Source organism: Pollachius pollachius, assembly GCF_949987615.1.
Source record: "Pollachius pollachius genome assembly, chromosome: 14".
Classification (NCBI taxonomy): Eukaryota; Metazoa; Chordata; class Actinopteri; order Gadiformes; family Gadidae; genus Pollachius; species Pollachius pollachius.
This window is the reverse complement of record NC_136947.1, coordinates 3,169,187-3,195,450: the sequence shown is the minus strand read 5'-3', so window position 1 is coordinate 3,195,450 and position 26,264 is coordinate 3,169,187. Positions and strand designations below refer to the sequence as shown.

At 51.4% G+C, this 26,264-nt stretch overlaps 1 protein-coding gene across 2 annotated transcripts; it reads right to left on the bottom strand.

Annotated features, from left to right (window-relative positions):
• Positions 1–606: 606 nt before the first annotated feature.
• On the bottom strand, positions 607–26,178 carry ankrd12 (ankyrin repeat domain 12). Of its 2 annotated transcripts, XM_079751329.1 has the most exons (13): positions 26,043–26,178; positions 14,755–14,868; positions 13,531–13,681; positions 12,319–12,390; positions 11,647–11,790; positions 10,475–10,678; positions 9,963–10,105; positions 9,112–9,259; positions 3,576–8,353; positions 3,336–3,434; positions 2,933–3,076; positions 2,199–2,294; positions 607–1,072 (listed from the first exon to the last, which is right to left on the bottom strand). In XM_079751329.1, the coding sequence occupies exons 2-13, from the start codon at positions 14,812–14,814 to the stop codon at positions 887–889; spliced, it is 6,225 nt and encodes a 2,074-aa protein (XP_079607455.1). In that variant the 5' UTR covers positions 14,815–14,868; positions 26,043–26,178; the 3' UTR covers positions 607–886. The 2 variants fall into 2 exon arrangements, with proteins under 2 accessions (XP_079607455.1, XP_079607456.1); XM_079751330.1 differs by lacking the exon at positions 12,319–12,390.
• Positions 26,179–26,264: the final 86 nt, after the last annotated feature.

Here is a 26,264-nt window from a genome sequence, read left to right as displayed (position 1 = left end):
GTCTGTACACAAATGTATGAACACAGAGTTTGTGAAATGAGGCGAAGCCGAACCAAAAGAAGATTGGAAATCTTTAAGTCGCGTGAGAGCCAGCGCGGCGGAGAGCGGTAGCGGGCGGGGACATCGGTGTACACCACGCTTCTGTGTCGAGAAAAGCAGACACCTATCATAATATAGCATGGCCCGGCCCGGCCCAGGCCAGCCTAGCATAGCGTGGCCAAACCAAGCATAGCGTAGCATAGCATGGCACGATCCGGCGTCGCTCGGCCGGCTCGGCCTGGCGGAGCAAAGCTAGCGTCATGGGCCAGCCTTTGGACCGTAGTGGGCTACATTTAGAGGCATGGACTTCCATCGAAGGCCTGGTCGGTAGGGGGAGGGCTTCTCAGGTTAGTCAGTCCTGCATCCTGTACAAATAGACCCCCCCCGCCCCCCCACACTCTGACAGAGCATGCTTGTTATTATCTCCTTTTTTTTTCTTTTTTTTTCAATGGATGCAAATCGTTTAAGTGCTCTCTGGCGTCCATACCCGTGGCCGTTAAGTGCTCGGCTCGTCCAGGTTGCTCTTCTGCCCGCCCCCTGCCCCGCCCCCGCTAGACACATCCCATCCGTCCTCACCCACCGGATCCCATCCGTCCCCAGTCTGACCGGTCCGCCCCCCATTGGATCCCATCCGTCCTCACCCATGTGATCCCAGCCTCCCCCATGGGGTCCACGTTCTCCCCATGTGACCCCGTCCTCTGGATACGTCAGCGTTGACCTTCCTGTGATGGGTGGGGGGGGGGGGGGGGAATGGTGGGGGAACAGGAGACGGAAAACAACACTGCGTCTGCCGTTAGAGAGAGAGAGAGAGAGAGAGAGAGAGAGAGAGCCCCCCCCCTTCCCACTCTCATATGGGCGTGAGGTCGAAGTCGTCGTTGACCTCCACCAGGGGGATGTAGAACTCGGGGATCTCGAAGATGCTGGTGGACTTGTAGGTGGCGAGGTCGAGCTCCTGCAGCTTCAGCTGCCACTCCAGCCGCTGCACCGCGTTCAGCGCCGCCGCCTCGTGCTGCTGCCGCATCAGCAGGCACGTCTGGGGGGGGGAACCACAACAGGGAGGGCGTGAGTCAGGGCGTACGCTAGCACCACGACGTGGAGGACGTGAGTCAGGGCGTACACTAGCACCACGACAGGGAGGACGTGAGTCAGGGCGTACGCTAGCACCACAACAGGGAGGACGTGAGTCAGGGCGTACGCTAGCACCGCGACGTGGAGGACGTGAGTCAGGGCGTACGCTAGCACCACGACGTGGAGGACGTGAGTCAGGGCGTACGCTAGCACCGCGGCGTGGAGGACGTGAGTCAGGGCGTACGCTAGCACCGCGACGTGGAGTACGTGAGTCAGGGCGTACGCTAGCACCACGGCGTGGAGGACGTGAGTCAGGGCGTACGCTAGCACCACGGCGTGGAGGACGTGAGTCAGGGCGTACGCTAGCACCACGGCGTGGAGGACGTGAGTCAGGGCGTACGCTAGCACCACGGCGTGGAGGACGTGAGTCAGGGCGTACGCTAGCACCACGTCGCGGAGGACGTGAGTCAGGGCGTACGCTAGCACCACGACAGGGAGGACGTGAGTCAGGGCGTACGCTAGCACCGCGACGTGGAGGACGTGAGTCAGGGCGTACGCTAGCACCACGACGTGGAGGATATGCGTCGGGGTCGTCTGCTAGGAGAAGCAGCAGCCATGCCGGTTTGACTAACATGCAGTTCCTCTGTCGGCCTGGAGGTGGTCGTGATCGTTTTTGAAAATCAAAGCCAGGACTGCTTTCCTTCACTTGATTGGGATGTCAGTGGCTGAAGTCCATGTTATTATTTTAGAGGACCCGTTGGGTAGCTGTACTTCATGTTTCTTTTTTATTTTAAGGACCACTGTATTTTATCGTGCCCTGAATGTGCTAATTATGGGTTGTTTACGGTGCTGCTTGAACGTTTTAACTGTGCACCCGAAAACTGTCCTTTGTGACCCAACTGCTGACACAAACGACTCCCACTTCCTTATCTTTTAAGTTTTATGCGTTTATAGTCCCTGCAAACGTCCATACACAATGGAGGGAGTGTGTGGGTCCCTTCATCACAATTATAGGGTCAAAAGTCCACATGGGTAAGGAAAAATGAACAGCCGGAGCCCGAGGTGGCAACACAGAACAGTGACCGCCTCACCTTCAGTTTGTCGAACTTATCGTCCACATCTTGCAGCCAGGACATGAACTGACGGGCGTTGAATCGATCTCTCACCGAGGTTTTGCCGTCGTCAGTCTAAAAACACAGACATCAGAGAAGACATGAAACACAGTTTATATGAGCCGATGTTATATAAACAAGTACCAAAAGACTTGATTAGAAATAACGGCTTTGATCCAACATCAAAAGCTGTGATGGCGTGTCCAGACGTAGCGATGAAGATGTATTTATGTAGGGCTTTTGAAGGAGGTGGTGTTTCTAATGGTTAACATGCTGCTCTCTTTACAGCAGCACATCATCTGGGTTGGTGGGTGGTGTGAATCGAGGGCTGGGTCTTCTGACGCATGCATTGTGCTTGATAATAATAATCTGCCCCGTTCCATAGAACAACTCAGGAAATCCTTCATCTACAGCTGCTGAAGGGCTGATTATGGTCCCACGTTCACAAAACGCACGGGGGTTACGGACCCCTTACGTCCTTGCGGACCCTCCTTGCGTCCACCGCAAGGGCCTGACGTACGCCTCCCAAAAATTGTAACCTTCCGTCGAGGCGACGGAAGGTCAGCGAGGGCTGTGACTGGTCCGCTCACTAAAACCCGACGCAGAACCATAAAGGTTCAGGACCGCGTCGAAGCGTCTGCGTGGTCGTTGCGTTGCGTGAACGTGGAGCCATAACCAGCCCTTGAGGTTGGTGGTGACGCGCTGTTACTTGCCTGGACGTCTTGAGGCATATTGTACACTTCTGCATCCAGTAGGACGGTGCAGGCACTGAACGGGAGCGTCTGGTTGGCTAGTGTTCTTGCGGCCCGGTAATGGACCCTTAAAACTTCCTGTTCGTTGGAAACTATGAGTTTTTCCTGTGGGACAACATGGAAGAGGCAGAAGTTTGGTCAATATCTATAAAAGGGTAAATTGGTTCAATACTTGGGTTGTGTCATTTTCCGATGAACATTCCAGTACACAAATTTTGGGAAAAAAAATGAACCACCATGAAAAGAAAAGGAGGAGTCAAGCTCCAGAGCGCTGTGAAACTGGAACCCACTGGAAGATTACCACGTAAGCAGCAGACTGCCTGCAGAAGAAGCCGGTGGCATGCGCCCAGGAGTGGAACCTTACCCTCTCGATGCTGTGCTGCAGGCGGAGCTTCATCCGCATTACTTCCTGCTGTTTAAACATCTCCTTCAGCGGCTCGGGTAACGACGGCGGGGGAGTGATCTGCAGAAAGGAGAGACAGAAACGCCGGCCATTACCGCCACCGTCTTTATCCAAGCGAACGCGCGGTTTTAGATTTCCTTCACGGGGCCTTCTGAAGCCGCGCGGGTCCCTTCTGGGGCCCCGTCGGGGCCCCGCACTCACCATGGGGATGCACAGCTTGCTGAGCGGGTTCCCGTCCAGCAGGTAGGAGCCGTTGAAGGTGACGTACTCGTCGTAGTACTGCGGCGGCTGCGGCGTGACGCTGCACAGCACCTTGCGCTTCTCCTCGATCTTGCGGCGGATGTGCAGGTACTCGTAGTAGGGGTTGGCCCGCTCCGTCTGGTAGGGCTCAATCACCTCCAGCTTCACCGAGTCCACGATGGCCGCCAGCGACTGCTGCTGCTGGCCGCTCTCCCGGGCCGGGGGCGGGGCCCCGCTCTGCGCGGGCGACGCCCGGGGCATCTTCCTCTTGCGGGGGTGGGCCACGGGCGGGGCGTCGGGGTCGTCGGGGTCCCGGCAGCGCGCCTTGGACTTGGCTCCGGAGCTGTCCGAGTCGCCCGACTGAGGGGAGGAGCACCCCGAGGTGCTGCCGCTGTGGTCCGCCGGGGGGGGGGGCCGGAAGGCGCCCGGCTCTCCTGCGGCGGACGACGACGACGACGACGACGACGACGAGGAAGAGGAGGTGGAGGAGGACTCCTGCGTCTCCTCGGGCGGGGGGGCCTCCGTCGGCTCGGGGCCCGGCTCCGCGCTCGGCTCGGGGGCCGCATCCGGGGCGGGGCCTTCGTCGGGGGAGGGGCCCTCCACGTACGCATGCCCGGCCTCCGCGCCGCCGTTGTTGTTGTTGTTGACGTCGTCGTTGGTGGTGGTGGGGGCGGTCTCCTCGGCCTTGTGTTCGGGGGTCCTGCAGTAGAACCCGGGGGACGAGGGCCCGGCCGCGCTGTGCTCCGCCTTCTCCGGCGGCGCCGCGTCCGACGGGCCGGCGTCGGTGGACGGTTTGGACTTCTTGCAGAGCTGCTCGCGCGCGTCGGACTCCTCCGGAGCCCGCCCGGCCTCCGTGTTGGCCGTGCTGGGGGGGGCCGCCGCCGGCTCTTCCGCCTCGAAGGTTGGAACGTGTGTGAAGGCGGGGGGGCTGGCCGACCGCTCCCGTTCACAGCCGTCCCACCCGCTCCCCTCGCCGTCCCGTCCGGCTCTTTCAGCGGCGGCGGCGTCCGTGGAGGTTTCAGACGCTTTCTCTTCGCGGTCGACGTCCATGGCCTCGAGGGGCTCGGACCGGGGCTGTGAGCTCTCCGCGGCGGTGAAGGGGTCCCTCTGAGGGCAGGGCCAGGGGGGCTGCTCCAGGGCGTTGGTTGGCCCCGACGTGTCCGCAGAGGGCGCGGAGGGGAATGACGGCGCCGTCGGGTCGAGCGGCACGCCGCTGTCCCCGGCGGCGCCCTCCTCCTCGGCGCGCGTGTTCAGCAGGGGCCAGTACAGCTCTCTCGGGGCCGGCGCCTCGGAGGCGGACGAGACCCTCGGCTCCGTGGCCCTCGGTGGGGTGCCGCAAGCCGATGAGACGTTGGACCCGGAGTTGAGCGGCTCCTTGTCCGGGGCGTCTCTGTACGAGGCGTCCCTGTAGGAGGCCGGCGACACCGGGAGATACTCGGGTCGGGGCTCCTCCCGCTGCGTGTGGGCGTCGCCCTCCGCCTTCTCCCCGGTGTGCTGCAGCGGGGCGCGGCCATCGACCGAGCCCTCCTCTGGGTCCGCCGGGGGCTCCGGCGCTCCGGGCTGAACGGGCGGAGGGGCAGGGTTGTCCTCCGGCGCGTCGGCGCCGTCCTTCCCGTCCGCCGCCGCGCCGGCGTCCTCGTCGAGGATGGCCCTCAGATAAGGGGTGTCGTGTCTGTTGGACGGCGGTGACCAGCTGCTGTGGGGCACCTCCGGCAGACCGCCGCAGTCCTTGTCGTGGGCCGACGGCGACTGGGCCGCCCGCAGCGACGCCAGGGACGACTGCGGCAGGGGGGGCTGGGAGTCGGACGCCTCGGGGTTGGCGTCCGAGTCGTACTCGGCGGGCCTGGGCGTCAGCACGGCGGCCTGGCAGGAGTCCTCCGAGCTCGCCACAGAGGCCAGGGAGACGGAGCGGGACATGACGCCGGAGCGCTCGCCGTCGGGCCGCGGGGACCGGCTCGGCCCGCCGTCCATGCTCGCCGTGGCCTTCGCGCTGAGGGAGCACAGGCTCTTCCCGTCGAGGGACAGCGTCCGTGGGCCGCCGCCGTCCTTGGGGGCCCGGTCCCGGCTCTGGCTGTCCCCGGCCTCGGAGCTCTTGGAGCGCAGCAGCTCCTTGCTCAGGCAGGTGTCCGCCGTCTTGGCGGCCTTGTCCTTGCTCTTGGGCTTGGAGGGGTCCCCTGACGGCCGCTGCCTCAGCCTCTCGCGCTCCTTCTGCTTGATCTTCTCCAGGTGCTTGCGGTGCCACTGCTCGATCTCCTGGTCCTTGAGGCTGAGCATGCGCTCGAAGCTGGTCTGCATCAGGTCGTCGTTCACCAGCCTCTTCTCCTTGGGCCGGGCGTCGCGGGACGCCGGCGAGGCCTTGGACTTGGTCCGCTCGGCGTCGATGGCGGCGGCGTCGCTGGCCTTGGACTTGACCCGCTCGGCGTCTCCCTCGCCGGGCTTGGCCCGGCTGAGCTTGGTCGACTGGGAGCGCTCGCGGTGCCGGTCCTTGTCCCGGTGTCTGTCCGGGTCGCGCTCGCGGCGGTCCCTCTCCTTCTCCGGCGTCCTCGCCACCTCCTCCTTGGGTTTGAGGGAGGCGGACTTGGAGCTCTCGGAGCTGTAGTTCCTCTTCTCCTCCAGGAGGGACTTGAGGTTGGAGCCCGAGCCGGGGGCGCCGTCCTTCATCTTGTCTTTCTTTTTCCTGTCGCCGTCCTTCTCCTTGGAGCGGTCGGGTTTACTGTTTTCCGAGGGCTTTTCCGTCGGCTTGCTCTTCTTCTCCGTGCCGGGCCGGTCCTTCTCCCGGTGCTCCCCGCCATTGTAGTCCCTCTCCGGCCTTTCCCGGTCGCTGCGCTTCTCCGAGTTCCTCTCCTTGTTTTTCCTGCTCTCCTCTTGGTGCTTCTTGGTGGCGGACGTCGACGCCGACCTCAGCTTCTCGTTTTCCCTCTCCTTGTGGCTTTTATCCCCGGGGCAGTGGGAGGAGGCGCTGGCCTTCTCCTTTTCCTTCCAGCGCTCCATCGAGGCCTGTGGCTCGGGCCGGTCCGCCGGCTCCGCCTTGACCTTCTTCTCCGGGTGCCTTTTCTCCGTCCGCTCCGCCTCGCGCTCCTTCGCCGGCGGCCTCTTGTCGCCCCGGTCCCTGGCGCCTTTCTCGGCGGGCTGCTCCTGCGGCGGCTCCAGCTCCGCCGGAGTGAGGCTCACTGCGCGCTCCTCCGCCTCCTCCTTGGCGGTGGCGGCGGCGGAGCTCTGCTGAGGGGGCTCGGCCGGGAAGCGCCCCGAGCCGTGGCCGTCGGCCCGCTCCTCGCGCTCGCTCCACTTCCCCTCCTTCCCCTTGTCCTCCTTGCGCTCCTTCTTCACCGACTTCTCCTTTTCCCTCTCGTCCCGGGAGCGCTTCTCCTGCCGGCCGGTGTGCTTGTCCTTCGCCGGGCGCTCCTCCTTGGCGGGGGAGCCATCTCGGGCTTTCGGCGGCGGGCAGCCGTCGCCGCCCTCGCCCTCACGCTTCCCCGGAGCCACCGGCGGCTCGTCCGCCTCGTCGCTCTTGAAAAAGTTCTCTTTCCAGAACTCGCGGTCGAACTCCAGATTCCTGTGGCCGTCCTTCCGGGCCTCCTTCTGCCGGTGGCGGCTCCGGTCCACCTCGTAGTCCCGCCGGTGCTTCTCCTTCTCCTTGTGTTTCAGCTTGTGCTTCTTCACCACCTTGCCGTCGGCGTCCGTCTTCCTCGCCGCCGCCGCCGCGTCGGGACCCTCGGCGCCGGTCCCCAGGCTGCCGTCCTTGGAGGGGCTGCGGCTGCCTTCGTCGCCGTCCGCCGCTGCAGCCGGGGGGGGGGGCTCTCTCTGCTGGTGCTTGCTCTTCTCCTTGTGCTTGCAGCCCTTGGCGCTGGAGCCCTCCGTCGTGCAGTAGTCCACGGCGTCCGTGTAGTGGATGTACTTGACCGCGTCGGCGGGGCCGTCGGCCGCCGGCGCGCTGGTCTTAGCGTTCTCCTGCTTCAGCGGCGTGGGCGCCTTGTCCGACAGCAGGCCGTGGTTGAGCTTGGGCGACTTGACCGAGGACAGGTGGAAGAGGTGCACCGACAGGTCGTCCTTGGGGCTGAAGGACATCTTGAAGGAGTCTTCGTCGCCGCGCCCCTTCTCGGCGCTCTCCGCCGCTGCCGCCGCTGCCGCCGAGAACACCGGCCCCTTGCCGCCGCCGCCGCCGTCCTCCTGGTTCTCCTTGTTCTTGCTCTGCCCTTTGCTCTTCCTCTTCACCTTGCCCTTGTCCTTCTGCTCGCCGTCCTTCTTGACGCGCCCCGGCTCCGCCTTGAATGCGTCGGCGGTGCTCTGGGAGCACGAGGGGGAGCCCCTCCTCTCCAGGGGGGCGAGACCCTCCAGCTCGTCGCTGGAGGAGTCCGTGCTGCAGGGCAGGACTCGCACCGTCGCCTTCGGCTTCTTGGACTTTGAGGAGGAGGAGGAGGGCGGGGGATCCGCCTTGGCGCTGGGCTTGGCCGTCACGTGGTTCCGCTCCTCCTTCTCCCGCTGACGCAGATCTCTCCTGTAGTGGTGTCGGTCGTTCAGCGCCGCCGGCTCCTCCTCTTCCTCCTCCTCGTCCTCGTCCTCTTCCTCCTCCTCCTCCTCCTCCTCCTCTTCGTCCTTAAACTCGTACTCGTCCAGGCCGGAGACGGAGGGCGAGGCCTTCAGGGCGGACGGCTTGCCCTCGGAGTCCTTCTCCCCGTCCGACTCCTCCATCTGGTCGTCGTCCACGCTGGACGGGTTGACGGACGGCGGGTCCTCAGAGTCTGCGGGATCAGATGACAGGAGAACGGCGTTAGCGCGTCTCCCAGGAGCGGCTCCAACTGCTGGTCAACACTCGTGCGTGTTGCCAGTTTCAGTTAGCATATCCGTGATCAGGTTGCATATTCTAATGTAAACTTGTTTTGACATTTGTAGCACACTCCACCAGAGCCTTCGCCATTGCCGCCCCTACCCTCTTGAACTCCCTCCCTCTGGCCATCCCAAACTCATGACACACTCTGTTCATTCAAAAGTCTACTCTCCCTCAGGACCACCTACAACATTTGACAAATCATCCTCCGCCATCTTCCAGTCTCTTAATGTGTAGCCTATTGTTGTTTATATTTTTACCTTTTGTTTGAGTGTCTGTACGTATTCCTTTCTTCTTTGTAAAGCGTCTTTGACTATTTAGAAAAGCGCTATAAAAAACGGATCAATTATTATTATTAATATTATCATCCGATATGATTTAACCATATATACAACCAACCATCTGCAAAAGCTGAACATACTACAACGGGACCAGCAAAGACATACCAGTGATACACAGCAATTAATTGATTGTCTAGCCACGAAAACAACCTTTCTCCATCCTACCCATCGATGTGTAAAGGAAAAGATGAATCCAGAACTAATACTAATTTGATATATTGTTACACCGGTGCCATTGATGAGCTTTGTGGTTAGGTCCCAGGTACTCCTGATAAACCAACAGTCCTATGGGTCCAGCATTGGAGAGGGACTGGAGAGGCGCGGGCTGTACCTGAGGAGCTGTCGTCTGGGTCGGACAGGGGCAGCTCTCTCTTCAGCAGCTGCTCCAGCTCCTGGGAGTCTGCCACGTCGACGGGCCGCTCCCCGCGCTTGTTGGCCTGGAAAGCATTACCGCCGTGGCGTAGGAGTAGCTTCACAATCTGCGGCAGGAGACACACACACACACACACACACACGCACGCGTTTAGGAGAAATGTGGTGGCTTTTACGGTCCAGTGACAGGGAGGAGAAACACTGCTGTTGGAAAATCAGGAACCAGATGATTAATAAAGTCCTCCTAACAAGGAGGACTTTATTAATCAAATCTTTTTGAATCATCCACAGCCCCACAATCCTTCCTCGGGTCATGTTTAATTTCCAGTCAAAATGACTCATGTCAGACACTATCTGCTCTTCAACACCCTTCACACACACACACACACACACACACACACACACGTGTTGTCATAACACATTTCCTTCCCAAAACATCTGTGTACTTCCAACTGGTCCAGCTCCTCCGCTGATTTTTGAGCCGATATTTGGAGCCGATGCTGCTTTTGCTCCCTCGATTTACATCATAAAAATTACACAATGATGATAACAAATGACAAAAGTCTCAATTAAAAAAAAAAAAATTAAATTTCTTGAACTGCCTAAATCATGACAGATCATCTGTCATCAACCAGATGACAGATGATTAATAAAGTCCTCCTAAATCATGCCGGGAATCAATATATATAAAAAATAAATAAAAGCTAAAAAAAATAATAATAAAAAAAACCTGTGGATGCCGATATACGTAAGATAACTCAAATATCGGCCGATCACTAGTGAATGATAAATCAAAGGGCGGGTCCTTACGTCTTTGTGTCCGCTGCTGGAGGCGTCGTGGAGGGGAGTGTCATCGTCTAGCCCCTGGGTGTTGACCTCGGCCCCGGCGGCGATCAGAACCTTGGCCACGTCGTAGTAACCCAGGTTACAGGCCTCGTGAAGAGGCGTCCAGCCTTGGGACGCCATGAGCACGGGTTAACATTTGCTTTTTTCCTCCTAATGAGTAACCCACTCATGAATTAATTCTGAGGGGAAATATGCCTCGTTTCAAGCACTACAGAACGAATAACATTCGATTGAATGACAAACAATCGCATACAGCAGATGCCTTGATCCAAAGCGACTTACAACCGCCACAATAGTCAGAAGAAAGAGAAACGACGACAATATACATCGCTGTCGTTACCGTTGATATGTTCATAGCAACAAGAGCCCCCGCACAAACAACAGCATAACGGTGCCGCTACGTTCAACAGCTGGTATCAACCCCACTCCTAACACGGAGCACGACAAACCACCCCGATGTCAAAATAAAAGCGTACCGGCAAAGTCCTTGACGTTGACGTCGGCGCCAAGGCTGATGAGCTCCTTGACCAGCTTGGAGTCCCCGCGGATGGCGGCGAGGTGCAGCGTTGTCTCCCCGCGCTCGTTCCTCTTGTTGACCTTGTCCTTCTGCTTGGACGCGCTGCTGCTGGCCACCCTCTTTGGCACGGGGGTGACCTGCGACGGGTGGCTCGGGGTGGAGTCTGGAGGGGCAGGGAGGTCATGAGAGTCAGCGGCGCTGGAGTGGAGCAACATGGCAAAGTCTTGTTTTACCCCAACGCTGTTTGCCGCGTCTGCTGATGCTAGGGCTGCTCGATTATTAAAATAAATAATCATAGTCACGATTATTTGGGTCAATATTGAAATTACGATTATTTTTGAGTTTGAAAACATGATGTATTTATTCAGCATGTCTGTCTTTGAAATTTCGCCTTAAAGAAATACACAAAATGGTCAAAAAGGACATTTTCAAATGTAAAATAATGTACAGATATGTATCGAGCTGTTCTTCTACACTTTCTATAAAAACATTTAAAATTAAAAAAATAAAAATAAATTATTAGTTTTGTGATCGTTGGATGCTAAAATCAAAATCTGATTAATAGCCCAGCCCTAGCTGACGCTTTAATATTTTTCAAGTTCAACGTATGCGTCGCTGTACTTGGCTCGTGCATCGCAATGACTGACATCCTTTGGGAGCATAGGCGCATAGGCATGTTATTTGGGTTGGTAGAAATGGTTTTCTGTCATCGTCATCAAGTCATTAATCATGAAAGATATTTCATTATGGGAACACACTGTTGTATTCGAACGTGCCTCAGTGTTCATCATGCAAGATAACAAAGTTTCCCCTAGCCTAAGTTGTGGCCCATTTACTTTGGTTTAAAACTACAGTGCTGCAACTCTCTTGAGTCCTCTCAATCAAATCAGTATCGCAAAAAAAAAAGTATCCCATGATGCATTCTGTTGTACACAGCCATCAGCTAATATTAGGACCCAAAACAAAAAGTGCCCGTCCTCAGATCAACCTTGACCTATCCTGGGCCTTATTCCCCCGACTGACGTCTCAATCACGGTGACTCAACAGAAAGGTAAATTTAGCCACAGCCATCTTGAGAGGTTGCGGTGAAAGTGGCGTGGGGTGGGGCGGTGCCCAGGCAGCGGTCCAGACCTGGGCTGTTGGCAGTCATCTGCATGAGGAGAGCCATCTGCTTCCGTTCGGAGAGAGGGTACCCGAACAGCAGAGTGGACGACTGGGACTTCTTGCCCCCGGCCTCCTTCTTAACCTTCTTCTTGTCGGGGCCGCCATCTTTATCTGCGGGACACAGCCGGAGACACGGGGGTTAGAGCGTGTGAGGGAGGTGTTGTAAAGAGAGGAGGGGGGGGGTAGGGGTTAATCACAGCGAAACCATCTATTGAGCCTCTCCTTGTATCTGCGTTAGAGAGACAGATGACAAGCATGAGGTAGGAGAGGAAGGAACCGGAACATAAAAAGGGAAATAAAGGAGAAATGGAAACGAATGCAGCTCGGTGCATTAGGAGGTACTAGGACCGTGGAAAGACCCCCCACCCACCCCATCCCACCTCTCTGCGTCAGTCTGTGTTCACCAACTACACATGCATGTGCGCCTACAGGGGCGCATGCAGGACAACATAAAACAAAAAGGAAGAAATCACACACGCGTGCAGGTGTGTGCGTGTTGCAGTGCAAAACATGACGGGCGCCAGGGAGAATGGGTCGGGTGTGAAGGAAGAGGAGCTGGTGCTTAAAAAGGTGGTGTTCAGGAAGGTGGGGTCAAGTGTCAGGCTCCAAACAGGCAGGGGGGGGGGGGGGGGGGGTTACCTGCGTATATCCTGCAGGGAGGCACTAATCTCTCTGCCCAGGCCTCACTCGACTGCCCTGGGTCTGAGTCATCTACAGTGCACAAACATGAGGGGTGGAGGGAGAGGTGGGAAAGCAATGCGTTAACGCAAGCCCTCTCTCCCTTCTTCCAGTGGTCACCAACGCACACACGTCACACGCACACACAGTGACACACAACACACACACACACACACAGAGTGCAACACACACAAACACACACACACTTTCTGATGGTGTCATGGCAACGGCGGCATACAGGGTATGAGAGAAGTGGGGTGATGGTTGCAGCAGTGCGTCTGTTCTTCCTGGAGCTGTTCAGAGATACACATCAGCTCCTAGCGGAGACGGGCAACACCCTGAGCAGGCTCCACAGACAGTTCAAGGCTCTCCTTATTTCACTTGTAGATACCCATTTCAAGTCTATAGGATTTGGCTCATAATGACTGATCTGGTCAGTACAGGTTTTGGGTTTCAGTGCAGCAGGCAGGGTGAACCACAGAGCGATGTGACAATATGAATGATACAGTAATCCCGTTTGCTCAGCAAAGGAGGTTCTGGAGAAAATCCGGAGCAGCCAACTGGTTTCTAGGCTTGAGCGAGGCCCAGTGGTGAAGAAAACCACACCCACACATTTAAATGTCCAACAGAGCCGAAGATATAAACGTACTGTTAGGTTGGACAAAAGATTGAAAATTATTATTTGATAACCCCAAGCTCTGCTTGAAACAATACCAGCACATAATCTACCAGGAGAGAGACACTGTATGACAGTGTAGGCAACAGCAATGAACAGAGTTAGTCTTGTTTGTTCTCAAGACAAGGCACCGCTAAAAAAAAGCACATAATGGAGACCGTATCTGAACAAACTATATGCAATTTCACAGCCATTTGTAAACAGGAAAACTAAGCAACAGACGTGGATCGTCTGACCAATAGAACGGGCTGGTTTGGTCAAGAGCATTCCGGTTGATACGTCAGTGCTTATCCCAATGGAGTCATATTCTAGTAGAAGAAGCAAAGAAGAAAGACGCTCCACTTCAGACATTTTCCACCAGACCTGCGGAATAGGTCTACAATGGGCCACAGGGGGGTAGTATAGAGACATGGCAGGGAGCCAGGAAATTTCAGACTAGGTGTGGAGAGGAGCATAGGGTATTTATCAGCATGTAGCAGCAGCAGCTCCAGTCGTACCTGTGTCCGAGTCACGCTCGTCCGTGCGGGCCGGGCTGGCGGTGAAGGACAGCTTGCGCTTCATGGAAGACTTGGCCTTCGCCTCCTTTCCCAGGAGTTCACTCCGGTCCAGCTTTGGCGTTTTGGTGAACGAGGACAGCTTGTCCTTGCTCTGCCAAAACAAGGGTAGGATGCAGAATGATAAAAAACGGCAGTCAATTCCAAGAAGCAGTGTGTAAGCGTTTTGTAAGCACAAAAGAAACAAAGGCGGCCACACGGAAAGATGCTCTTGAAGATGGGCCCCATTTGGACTGTATAGGCCGGCCTGACTGACTGACTGACAGCAGCAGGCTTGGGTTTGACACTGGGGTACCCATGTCGAGGTATGGGCGTGCTAAAACATGACAAACAAGAACACGGTCGGACAATGCATCTTCCATTATCCAGCCAGTGACTCAGAAGTAAAGGGAAATGGACTAAATTGACTATTAATAAAAGTGACCGGCTTCGTCATTTGCCCAATGACAACACAAAAAAGACCACTTGGTGGTCTAAGTGGACCTTTTAATTGTCTTTGAGCAACAGTAGAAGTCCATCACCAAGATGTGTTTTTGTTCTTTATCCAAAAAGAACAAAAAAAAAAAAAAAAAAAAAAAAGGCTGCTCAGACAGCATTTAGAGAATATAAAATGTCAGTGGAAATTGCATAAATGACTACTAAATGTAGGAGAATAGAACAAAGAATCCCCTTGACCCCTCAACCACATCTTGATTTGGCACTTCTGTTGACCTGCTCGCCATGTCGAGGAGGTCATCTCCGTGCTGCCAGCAGACTGCATGGCAAAATCGTTTCGACACTCAATTTCTTTATAATGGCAGATAAATATAACTGGCAGATCGGGCGAATGGGAATGGGAACATCACACGCCAGTGGGCTGCGCCCAGCCAACGCCGTGTGTGGTTTAATGAATCAAAAGAATGGAAAGTGTGTGTGCATGTGTGATGCATTCTTAAGGGAATTTTTGTTTCCCCACCACACGCTTTGCTGCACGTCAATGTAAACACATTTACGTAATGCAAAGGCCGGCTGCCATTTAAAAACGAATCATCCTGCCTTGTTACTTCTCACTTCCGTAACCATCTACTGTCCAGCCAGCCAGCCAGCCAGTAGCCAGCCAGCCAGGGAGCCAGCAGCGAGGGCGTGTGTGTCGGCGAGGCGTGTGAATGTATGCATGCTCGGCTGTACCTTCTTTCCCGCCTGCTTGTCCACCATGGCGCCATCTCGGTCGCTGCCAGGTTTGGCCATGGTGCAGCTGCTGACTAGCTGTGAGGGCTACAGCACAGCGGGCTCATCGTGCACCTAGACACACACACACACACACACACGCACGCACGCACACGCACGCACACGCACGCACGCACACACACAAGACTGCTGAGTCACACTACCGGAGCACAGACTCCTTCCCCTCTCGGTTTTGAAATCAGAAGCCCTTCGGAGCGTTAGACAGTACTGCACCTGCGGAGTGGAAACCAAAAGCTAAGCATAGACATCCGTACCCGTCAAGTGCTGGGCTACCGCAAGGCTGAACTAGCAAAGTACATCAGTTCCCCTCACATCGTCACAAAGGTACTTTTTTTGTTGATTTTGTGTAATGCAATTGTTGTAATTCCCCCCCCCCCCCCATCCATAGGAGTATGACGACACATCAGAATGGAAGCAAAAATGTCAAAGAGACAGCACTGAGTCAACCACAGAGTAAAGGACTCCCCCCACCCCCCCCCTCCTGGAACAGCTTGCCGTCGGTGTGACACAGCGCCTCTGTGATGCGGGCGACGCAGTTAAATTAAGGTAATGGTTAACACAATGCCGTCAATGGGGGGGGGGGGGGGGGGGGGGGGGTATTGTTGCTGTGCACAATGTAGACCCACGCTATTTGGCAGTTGGGGATCATGAGAGTAAAGGGCTGTTCATGTAAACGGCAGTAACCAGAGCCCCCGAGGGTCCTTTAAAGCAACATGCCTTCCTCTTAGCTATGACTTCCATCAGTCACAGAAACAAACTTTCTACAGAGCTGCGATACAACATTATAGAATGTCCACTACAACAGTGTGCAGCCAATTAATCATTGACTACCTACACCACGCATCCAATGGAAGATGGGTAAAGGACAACATTGGGACGTCGAGTCACATTGCAGTAAATGCATGCTGAATTTTAAACAATCTATAGGCTATCTAACAGTAGTCTTTAATACTTCTTCACAGAACTTCAGAAATATAACATTTCCTGCTCACTAGCCAGCTTGTATGCCGGCTGTGGAGTAGTGTTCACAGTTAATCTGCCCAGGAAAAGTGACAGGAGAAGCCCTCAATGCTTCAGGGTGAAGGCCACAGTGAGACGCCAGTCAGCAGTAAAGCCAGGGATCAGAGAGAGCGAGTCACCATTTCAATCAAAGTGTAAACGTGGGGCAAATATGTCCGCGGTATTTCCGTTAACAATTTAAATAAGCAGCTGGCCTTAATCCTCGGCAAGCATTAGGCAGGGCTATGGGTAGCCTTTGGTGTCCACGTTAACAATAAGCAAAAGTGCAGTGAAGGGTGGTGTATTGAACTGAAAAGAAGAATATGCTGATGCAACTCCAAATCAGTGTGGAAAACAGGGAGACTGTAATTACAGAAGTATTTGGGTTTCGGCCACTAGGGCGGTGCCTCTGCACTACAGCTAACCTTGTCCACATCAAGCCATCTTCTCCCAGAATTTGCCGCACAATTGACAATGAGGGGATCGGCCAGTTGCCACACATGCTTATACATTCAGCAATGCATTGTGCAGATATTTATTCCGATGACATGATAATTTTCATATTTATATTATATAGACTCCATCATTGCAACATCACAGTACGATTCCCAATTCCAGAAGCAACTTAAAAGTTATGGGCTCTGCTATGAAAAGGAGTTTAGACACCTCCAAAAACACAGCCACAAGGAACGGCAAAGGAATCTCCAGCCAAATGATGTGAACTGGCAGTAGCGGGGAGATTTAGGAATGTCGAGCAGCAGGAGATTTGACAGGACACACAGAAACATCAGAACGGCCAGATTAACAATGGCGTCTCCGTCTGCACATCCACAACAGTGTAAATAATTCAATTGGGGGGGGGGGGGTGCGACTCTTCTCTATCTCCCAGGTCACAGGAGGGAACCCTTTGCTTGGATGTCCCCCTCTGTAGTTTGAAAAATACCTTTAGAAGAGGCTGTGGAGGAGACAATGGTTGACAAACAGCATGACTTGAGTTTGAATTAAAGTTCACGGCTGAACCTACCCCACGAAGAAGGCATAATGCTATTGAGGATGACCACAAGTCAAGTAAAGTCAATTGCATCCATCTCCCTTTTATTTTGTCTCACACAGCCAAGTCATGGCTGTGTCAAAATTAAGGGGATGACTACACAACAAATGTGTTTCGATACTCCGCCTTTAGTAGGGCGTCCGCACTTACATACAGTGCCAGCCCCAGTCATCAGTGCTGGAACATAGCCACTGAGAAGAGCGCAATGTACCACATGTGGCCGCTGGGGCCAGGAACCGGTTATGGTGGTGGCGTGGCTTATGTAAGGGGGTGTGTACACTTTAGTGGATGGAAGCATGCAAGCAGCCACGCACACATACACAAAATATAGGCACATAAACAGGCCGGTAAGCTGAGCCAGAGAGTGCAGGACGAGGAGGAAGAGGTGCTAAGAATAGCAGCCAGCCTGACACACATCCCAGAAGACAGTCCAGGAACTGTAGACCGCCATGGCTCAAGGCACAATAGATGCCCTTACATTAAATAGAATTATAAAGTCCCAATCTTTTTTGTTATCTTATTTACCTTTGGTAACGCCTTTTGTGATTAGAAGTATTTTTCCCAAAGATCCATACATTGTCCCCACAGCCACTTAGTTGGCAACATACACAATCCTGTAGATGCAAGGGCTTTCATTGTTTGGCCATAGCCTCAAAGTTAAATTGATTGATTACAACTTTAACCATAGGCCTTATTAAATACTGTCTTATGTGTGATGCGTTTACTTTTTGTTCACATTGAAATCAGATGCAAGCCAAATGATTGTAATACTTTGACCTTAATGGCTCTAAAAAAAATACTGCAAATTAAAATGGGACAAATACACCTAGTCCCAATGTTATAGTGCCAAAATGAGCATTAGTGTACAGGTTGGAAGGCTTTTTTGTTTGAGTCATCTTGTAATGTGCGCAGACCGCTAGCAAGCTACAGCACGTTTCATTGTCTCATGACATTGCAGTTTAGGGCAATCTTACCCGTTACCTGCAGCTTAAACTTGAATAGAACCAATGGAGGATCCTTCAAGACACCACAACTATTGCATTTCAAGCGTAAAAATTGTGCCAAGAAATGTATAGTATCTTTATACCACAGATTAAAAGGAATCCCCAGGTTGGGCGATGACAGTATATATATTCCTCTTCTTTCTGTAGGGCTTCAAATTTCCCCTGCCCTCGACCAATCGATTTGTCAATATGGGGTAAAACTAAAACCGCCCGTTATATGAACTTAGCCACAGTTATTCTACCTGGCACCCTTAATAACACACAAGTGGTTTCTTGCGGAAGTCAGTAGGTGTCAAACCATCTCTTGGACTTGTTATGTCAGAGCTTCAACTGACCTCAAGAGCCACATAGTTCCGCGAAGCGCAGGACAGAGGACAAAACCCGTCGGAGGTTAGGTCTGGTTCTGTGTTTGATATAACGGCAATGGATAGCACTATGACTTGTGTCAAGGTGCCTATTCTCACTCTGTGGTCACGTTCTTGGAGAACCTACATAGCCAGGTCGTTTCGGATGTGCTTACTCGTGTTGGACAAAACAAAGAAGGCAATGGGAGCTAGTAAACACCCGTTTGGAATAGAATGGATTTCAACGGCCTGCCCACTGACCACAAGATGGGGTTGAGTTTAACAGATATGAGGTCCGATTTATATATTGAAATATAAACAGTTAAAACAGGGGTCTTAGCAAAACATACTCTAAAGACATTAAGGGCCACAAGGCATCTGAAAAGAAGAGCTGAGAACTAGACTAGCAGAGAATGTCACAGGATGCAATGAATCCTGTCCAAGTATCAGAAGGTATTGGGCTACAGGAAATTTGGAAACCTACTACAACACACAAAACCACAGACTGTGGCTCATACGGATACTATCCCAAAACACACACATCCCCAGGGCTATAATGTAATAAATCACTTAATTACAATTATGCAACAGGTTTATTAAAGTTAAATCATTAACATTTTACCTAGCTTTAGGCTTAAAACAACCTGGAAATATCGGCAGTAAACGCTAATCCACAGTGATTTCAATGTTATAAATAAAATCACATACAACATAAAATCTACAAACACAAACGCTGGCCAGCACGTACCTCTTTGTTTACAAGATTCTTACTATAGACACTCCCAAATCACCTCCCACTCACGTCACCCAAGCTCAGCCATGCTACGCTACGCTATTTTTGCATCACGCCGCTGCACAGTCAGATAGAGTGGACCGAAGGAAATCTTAAACATTGCTACTCTTATGTCATGAGATGCATCCCATGCGATCTTAAAATGGTAGACATGAACTTAAAACTGTCATCACTGAGAATCATTGGTGTGAACCGGCAGGGTTCGTCCAGAGAGCCTCGCCGCACTTTACAAAGGGGGAAGGCGAGCAGATCGTGTAATGCGCTCACAGAGAGTGGCTGCACTGGCTGCGACACTAAACAGCAGATCACGTGTGCACAGCCCTGCGCCCTGTCAGGCTAAATGACGGGGAGGGGAAGGGAGGCGAGAGACGGGTGGAGGGGGGGGTTGCTTTCAGCTGCGCTCTCACTCCCAGCCTCTGTCTCCTCCTCCTCCTCCTCAGACATCACCACGCCTCCAGCACAACCCCCGTAATGAGGAGCAGGACAAAGCCAGGAGCCAGGGCCTGATTCCTGAGACAGCATGAGACGGGGGCACACAGACAATAATACCCAGCGGAGAAGCCGAGCCATCTCTGGATCTCTCTGCATTCTCCCACACACGGCTGCAAGAGCATGCATGTCACGTTCATGTAGTGTGCCAGGGACTGTCTGCTCCGGTTATTTTCCGGTGGGCAAATGGTGGGGAGGGGGGTCGTATGCTTGAGCATGTGGACAATATCCCTTAAGTATTAGTGTGGACTAGGTGCCGGTAATAGCAAAGGAGAACACAGCTGGGCTAGCGGTCCTTTGTGGCATTATGGAGAATTAAAAACGAGGACTTCTTGCCACATTTCAAAGTGTACTCCCAAAAGGAAATGCTTTCAAATGCTTACAAGCAAGGCTGTCTAGCAAGCGGCAGATAAACAATCACCTTTTATGCAGTGGACTTTGATGGTCGTCAAAAAGCACATCTGAACAACGCAGAGCCTTTGCAGGTGAAGGGGTGTGAAGAAAGAAACGCAACTCGGAGATCATATTCATTTGTTTAGCCATCCGTGTAAAGCGACAGTGTGGCTAATGTGTGTGTAACGAAGGCAGGGTGCATGCACAGGCCTTTGTTTACTTCCTCTGGCCCCACTACTTAACAGACGCATTAGAAAAAAATAATATAATGGCAATGAAGGGTCGTGAAATGCAAATCAACAAGATGGCGCTACAAGTCTGTTTAATGCCGATTTTAAAGATCAAAATAGTCATAAAAAAGAATCCATTATTTAGCGAGACAATGCAGCAGGGGAGAAACATAAAATGACTGTCCGCCTTGTCCGGTTTAATCACCATCTGCCCTCCGTAACACAGACCAAAACACACTCCTCCTCGCCGTCTCCCTGCCCGTCGTACAAATGTCAGGCCATGATGCAATAGAGCCTTAATTCGCAGACGCCAAAAACATAACAGAGTGACAGCATTGTCCCGGAGGCATCTGTTCCCCTCTTGCCAGAGTGACCTCCAGACGGACCGGAGCACAGCCCCGTCCACCAGCTTGTCTGGCCAGTGTGGCAGTCGGTCGCCAGGATGCATAAACAAACCACGCCATTTTGGCTAGAGTGGTATACATGGCGGTCATAAGCACCACTTCTCCGAACCCAGGCTCCTACATTAGTCCCCAGACACACAAGCGGCTCGACTGCCCCCCCCCCACCCCCCTTCAGGGCCAGACAGCAGTCAGCAGGACATGCTGGTTGCCCCCACAAAGCATTTTCACATGCAAGCGTCATTCCAGACAGGAAGAGGTACCCTCTTAATGAGCCAAGTGTCAATGAGAAAAATATAGGTTAAAAACGTTTGTAAAAAAACTAAAAATGCTAAACTTGTTTTTAACCGGACAGCTTATTTATTAATGGCTGAAAGTTAAGTCGATCCAAACACACCACATTCTCCAGTATTATTTATAATAATCCCAAGCATTAAGCCCTTTTAAGAGTCAGACATAATGCACTTTAATGTGGCCTAAATGTGTATCCTTACATAAGAGAGTGCTGGCCCAGTCTCAGCAATCACTTAAAAGCTTCCCATAAAACTGAAATACCCTGTAAAAAATAAATAAAAACTACAAGCCCTAGTCCTTTGGCCAGGGGCCCCACACAAACATCAAAGCCCTTAGTATTCGTGCAAGGAGCCGCAGATAGGGTTAACTACAACAGCAGCCCAATCCTCTGGCTCTGGCGCTGTCCAGGCTGTGACACTGCAGCAACCGTTGAGCCAGCCCATAAGACGAGAGAGAGGCTGTGTGAACCTTAAGAAGTGTACCGCAAACGCTTTAAATGTAGGTTAACGATCAGATACCCAAGCACCGGACTAGAACAATGAAGCCTTTACTTGCGATTATGGGCTACAAAAGGCGGGGAGGGAGTGGGAGACCGGGGGAGGGGGTGGGGATTGGGGCAAAGGTTGGGACCTAGGCGTTGGTCTTCTTCTGCACACGACGGGCCTCAGATTACAACCCCAGCCCTCATGTGAACAGCATGACTGGCAAAACGCTGTCCCCTTCAAACAGCAGACGGCCGCAAACGGATGGTGTAGCGAGAGCACCCCAAAGAACAACAGCCTGCTTGGTACATGTGAAACAGGGAGCAAACAAACTTAAAATAATTACTGAGCTACATTTATACTCCTTGCCAAACTTAAAAGCACAAGGTCACCCAACTAAAATAAAAACCCAGGACAAAGGGAGTCAAGCAATCAAGATGAGTACCGGCACAAGGTTGTTGTTCTGTTTACTACCAGAGTGTTATTACTACTACAGGGTGTCCCCAAACATATTGGGTGTCTGTACGACCAACCGTCTGCAGTCGAATGTGACGTTCATGCGTATAACTGGAGACTGTTTTTGTGGACCCGGGTTGTGGCATTCGACTTGCTCCCTCTACACCTGTCACAGCTTATCGAGGGTGGTGACATGGAGATAGTATCAGATACACATACACACCGCGTGGGGCACTGCGTGCTGAGCCAGAGGGCCCTGCGATGATGCTGCTGCTGCTGCAACGCTCAGCGTCAAGCACACATCGAGTGGCACCACGATGGAAAATGCAAACAACAACAAAAGATAAATGCAACCCTATGATTGGAGCCTATCGAGGTCAAGAGTAAATCACACAAAGCAACACTTGCAAAAAGGACTCGGGACCTATGAACACTACTGCTGTAAACCCCTCAAGTTGTGTTGGAGGAGGTTGTCGAGTATGCTCATTCAAGAAGAAACAAATCCAAACTAAACAGGAAATGGCTTGTCTTTGCCATCAGTAAACTTGGGGCGAAAAAGATTGCAGTAGTGAAGCCCATTGTTCACAAATTTTTCCTTTTTCATCAAGTAACCCGCATTTCTCCAAGCTGTTCATTCACAAAAGGTGACTTAAAGTCCTCATTAATTATCACTCCCCTAGCACGGGGCTTGAACCCTCTTGCGCTGCTCGTTTTAACCTTCAGCAATAAGGGGGGGGGGGGGTCAGACAACTGCCAGTCAAAATAATACCATGCAGATGGAAGGTCATCATGCATACAAACGGGAGCAGTTAGAAAATGCATGATGCCTTTGTCCAGGCCATATGAAAAATAATTGCAAAATCTTTTTGATTGTTAGTAACATTTACACATACAAGGATGCTTTACATATTAAGTCATGCTCTATGCATTTTTACTTTGAACTCACAATAATGATGAAGAATTAAATATATATTACATATTTACACGTACAAAGTAAACAATATAGATTTCCTCTCAAACAGCATGGCTTCTTAACCGGTAACATTAAAGCCATTACAATTTTTTTAAACCATTAAAAAATAAATAAAGGATGCTTCTATTCATATTGCCAGGCATTACAAATTGAATTAAATGGTTTACGGATTGGTTTAGCAGCTCTGAAGGGGAATTGTTTATTAAGAGGGAATATTTGACAGTACAATTTATCGTAACCGACTCATAATTTTTAGAATGAACACTTATCTCAAGTAGCAACAAACTGTATTTACAATTCCCTGATAGAGGATATTACGTTCTTACTGCTGGTTTTGAGGCGTGTAGAGTGTGGTATTGGTTACTACTAATGTGCAAACCTTTAGATGGTTAGAATTTTTTTTTTTTTTTTAAATCATAATGTGCTGCAAGCTCAAATATAATCAAATTACCATTGGTGCTACTCAATTAAATAAAAGCTTTCCTACCAATAAATTGATGTAGACAAATAACAGACTTAAATTGGATGGACTACTGTATGGCTTCAATGCCAAAACAATGTACTCACAATGTGGGTGAGGTGTCATCACCCACACAATTAGGTACTGGTAGAGCATGTCAATAAGGCTGTGTGAAGAATACCTAACGGTAACGGTTTGGAGGGGTTTCCCCGGAACATAAAAATATCTAATGTGGTCATGCGTCTTGGGAGCGTGAAAAAGAGGAACATGCAGCATGATGCAGTCTGGTAAACTGTAGTAGAACCTCATTAGCAGCAATCAGAATTCAGGGTGTGTGAGATGTAGTGTTGCTGCTCATTTTATTTAGACCCGCAAAACATGGTCCCTCTCTGTCAAATACAAACACGGCCTGAGATGGGTAACATGCCTGCACAGAACACATTAAAGGCTGCTCCTCTTGTCAAGTACAAAAGATGCTGTACGGAGGAACACCATGGCCATCGTATTGTTCTGCATAAGAAGGGATGCACAGTCATGGAGGAAAGGATTTTAGCGTTGAGCTTGGTCTCTGATTTAACAATTCAATAAACCTGTTAATAGCGTCGTCGTTTTCAGAAAGAAAGATCCAACGTGATTTGTGCTAGTTTAGAGTATAACTAGTCATACTAGCCACTATTTTAGGCATATCCTTTTATGCTTGCATCATCGCAAATTATAAAATATAAAGCACTAAATCAACAATTTCTGTGTGGCAGACTTCAATAGTGGTCCAAAGAGAGAGCAAAGCAGGTTAGAGTCGTCCGGTTGCTTTGGTCATCAAAAATATATTTTCCAGATCATCCGTGTTAAGCCGTTGCGAGGCAGATTTCAGTTTGGGAGACTACCAGGGTAAGCAGGGCATGTTTACAACCCCGGATTTGCTATTGCCAAACCAAGCTGTAGAAAGATGAATAGACTGTTGGTATAAGTAACAAGGTTTATTTGGTTGCAATATTTTGACTACGGATATCCACTGCACCCAATACAAAAGAAAGCATAATAATAACCACTTTCATTTACCACATATATAAATGACCATATGTCCATTTCTCCCTTAATAGACAGATTATACTAGTCTGGTTTCTCATTGATTATTCTGGACAACACACTGATAGAAATGGTGCAATCCCAGCGAATAAATCCTACAGATACCAAAAAAAGATGGACATAAGCCAGTTAGACCTCGATATTAATTTCCTTATGGACTATGTCAATATTATGTGATGGGGGGGGGGGGAATGCCACTGATCTCTAAGAAGAGGGCTTTCACCATCAAAGTACTAATTGATGCTAGCAAATGTGATATGTAAACAAACACGTCAGAAGTAAATTGTCCCTCCCTTGCCACAAATTCAAGGGGAAATAAGCATCTCTTCAATGAGATATCAAATGCAAAAACGTAAACATCATAGCTCAAACAAAAGAAACGTTGATATATGACGAGCTCCAAAATAATGAACCCAATGTATGCCTCATTCAAATACTTGATATAAATTCAGCCTAGAATATAAACCGAATAGGGAACGGTCATGCTTCCACTTGAAAGTTGTTATGCAGATGTTTTTTGGTATTTGGCCAATCCTACTGACAATACAATTCCCTTCTCCGACAACGTTACCTCTACTTTTCATTTGAATTGAGTCGAGCGTGCTGCGCTTTTATGTAACACCAATATATTATCAACGTTAATGTTAGTAAATTGTTAAATGATGCAATTCAGTTCACATGTTCAGTTGGTCCTGGCCATAAATATTCCACTTGTTTCATGAATGACGTTAAATGTCGATTTATAATTAAGGATTGCTGCTTTCATCATAGATTTGATATGGGTTCACTATATTTTATATGGTTTGGTTGAATTATTCCCCTTTGAAAATAAACGCCTGCATAATCGTTATATCCCACGTTAAACCGGTCAGGTTACGTTCGGAGTGGTTACCGAACAGACGGCCATGTAAAACAGACAGCTTTTGTATCAGTAACACACCCCCAAGAAGGTCGCGCTAAAGCATTACTCTCCTACATGAAAGCCAAAACCCAAAGTTAACCATAGCATTCCTTGATCCGCAGTTCATCGTGTTATGCTTTCTACGTCCATCACAAATAAAACGATCAACGATAACTAGGACTGGATTTCCTCCGTGCCAGCTTGTCATGTCTACAACCAGCGGTGTGAATTACTGAGCGCTAAAATGCTCTGTAAACGTGAGCTATCGCTTGCATACGCAAACACAAGGCGCCTGCGTTAACGTTGCGTCGTGGAATAACGTTCAACGCGCATTTCTCCGTGGATCGGCGGGCGGCGTTCAATGACCCAACGGTCCACATCATGTGAAACGTTCATTTGGCATGTTTCACAAGAGAACAAAACAGCCCGAAACAAAAGCCCACCGCAGCCCCTCGCAAAGGACCCCCCTCCCCAGCGGCTAACGCAGCTAGCTAGCGGGTTCTCATGTAGTGTTTTCAAGCCTACACAGCCCGCTGACTGAGGCTACCGAGGGCACTCCGCTGTCGACATTTGGCGGCGCACGTTTCAAAGTGTCCCTACACCCTCGCGTTTTTAAACCCAGCGGGTAGACGTCCATGAGTTAAGACCGATGGGTCGCATTGAAGGGAAGATCACCCGATGTGTATAACGCACGTGGCACCAAAACTAAACCGAACCCACGCAAACACACAACATTGCATTTTTGCACGCAGTTTACGTCAAAGTTAGCTCGCTAGCGTTAGCCCGCTCGCCGTAAAACTAGCCAGATGGCTAACTGGGATTCCTCCTATGATCCTAGCCCCGCGAGTAACAAGTCTTGATTTCATTCTTACCTTTAAAATGATTCATGCGCTTCCGCCAACTCATTCGGATTCGATTGTAAACGTATAGTACGCAATACAAACTGATATGTTCTAAATACTGGACGTTAACCGTACCCTACGGCTGTATGACGTTCATTGCTGGTTTGAAAACATCCCAGTCGTTCGTCGACCGTCGTCTCCAAGAAAAGCCTAGCAAAACATGCAACCGACGCTCTGATTGGTCGACAGGAG

What these genes read in the sequence shown, in the direction of transcription:
- ankrd12 (XM_079751329.1), bottom strand. Translation starts at nt 14,814, where the DNA reads ATGGCCAAACCTGGCAGCGACCGAGATGGCGCCATGGTGGACAAGCAG. An exon ending in CCCAGACGACAGCTCCTCAG is followed by an intron (nt 8,354 to 9,111) that starts GTACAGCCCGCG and finishes CTGATCCCGCAG; the next exon opens with ACTCTGAGGACCCGCCGTCC. An exon ending in GCAAGCTGTGCATCCCCATG is followed by an intron (nt 3,435 to 3,575) that starts GTGAGTGCGGGG and finishes TCCTTTCTGCAG; the next exon opens with ATCACTCCCCCGCCGTCGTT.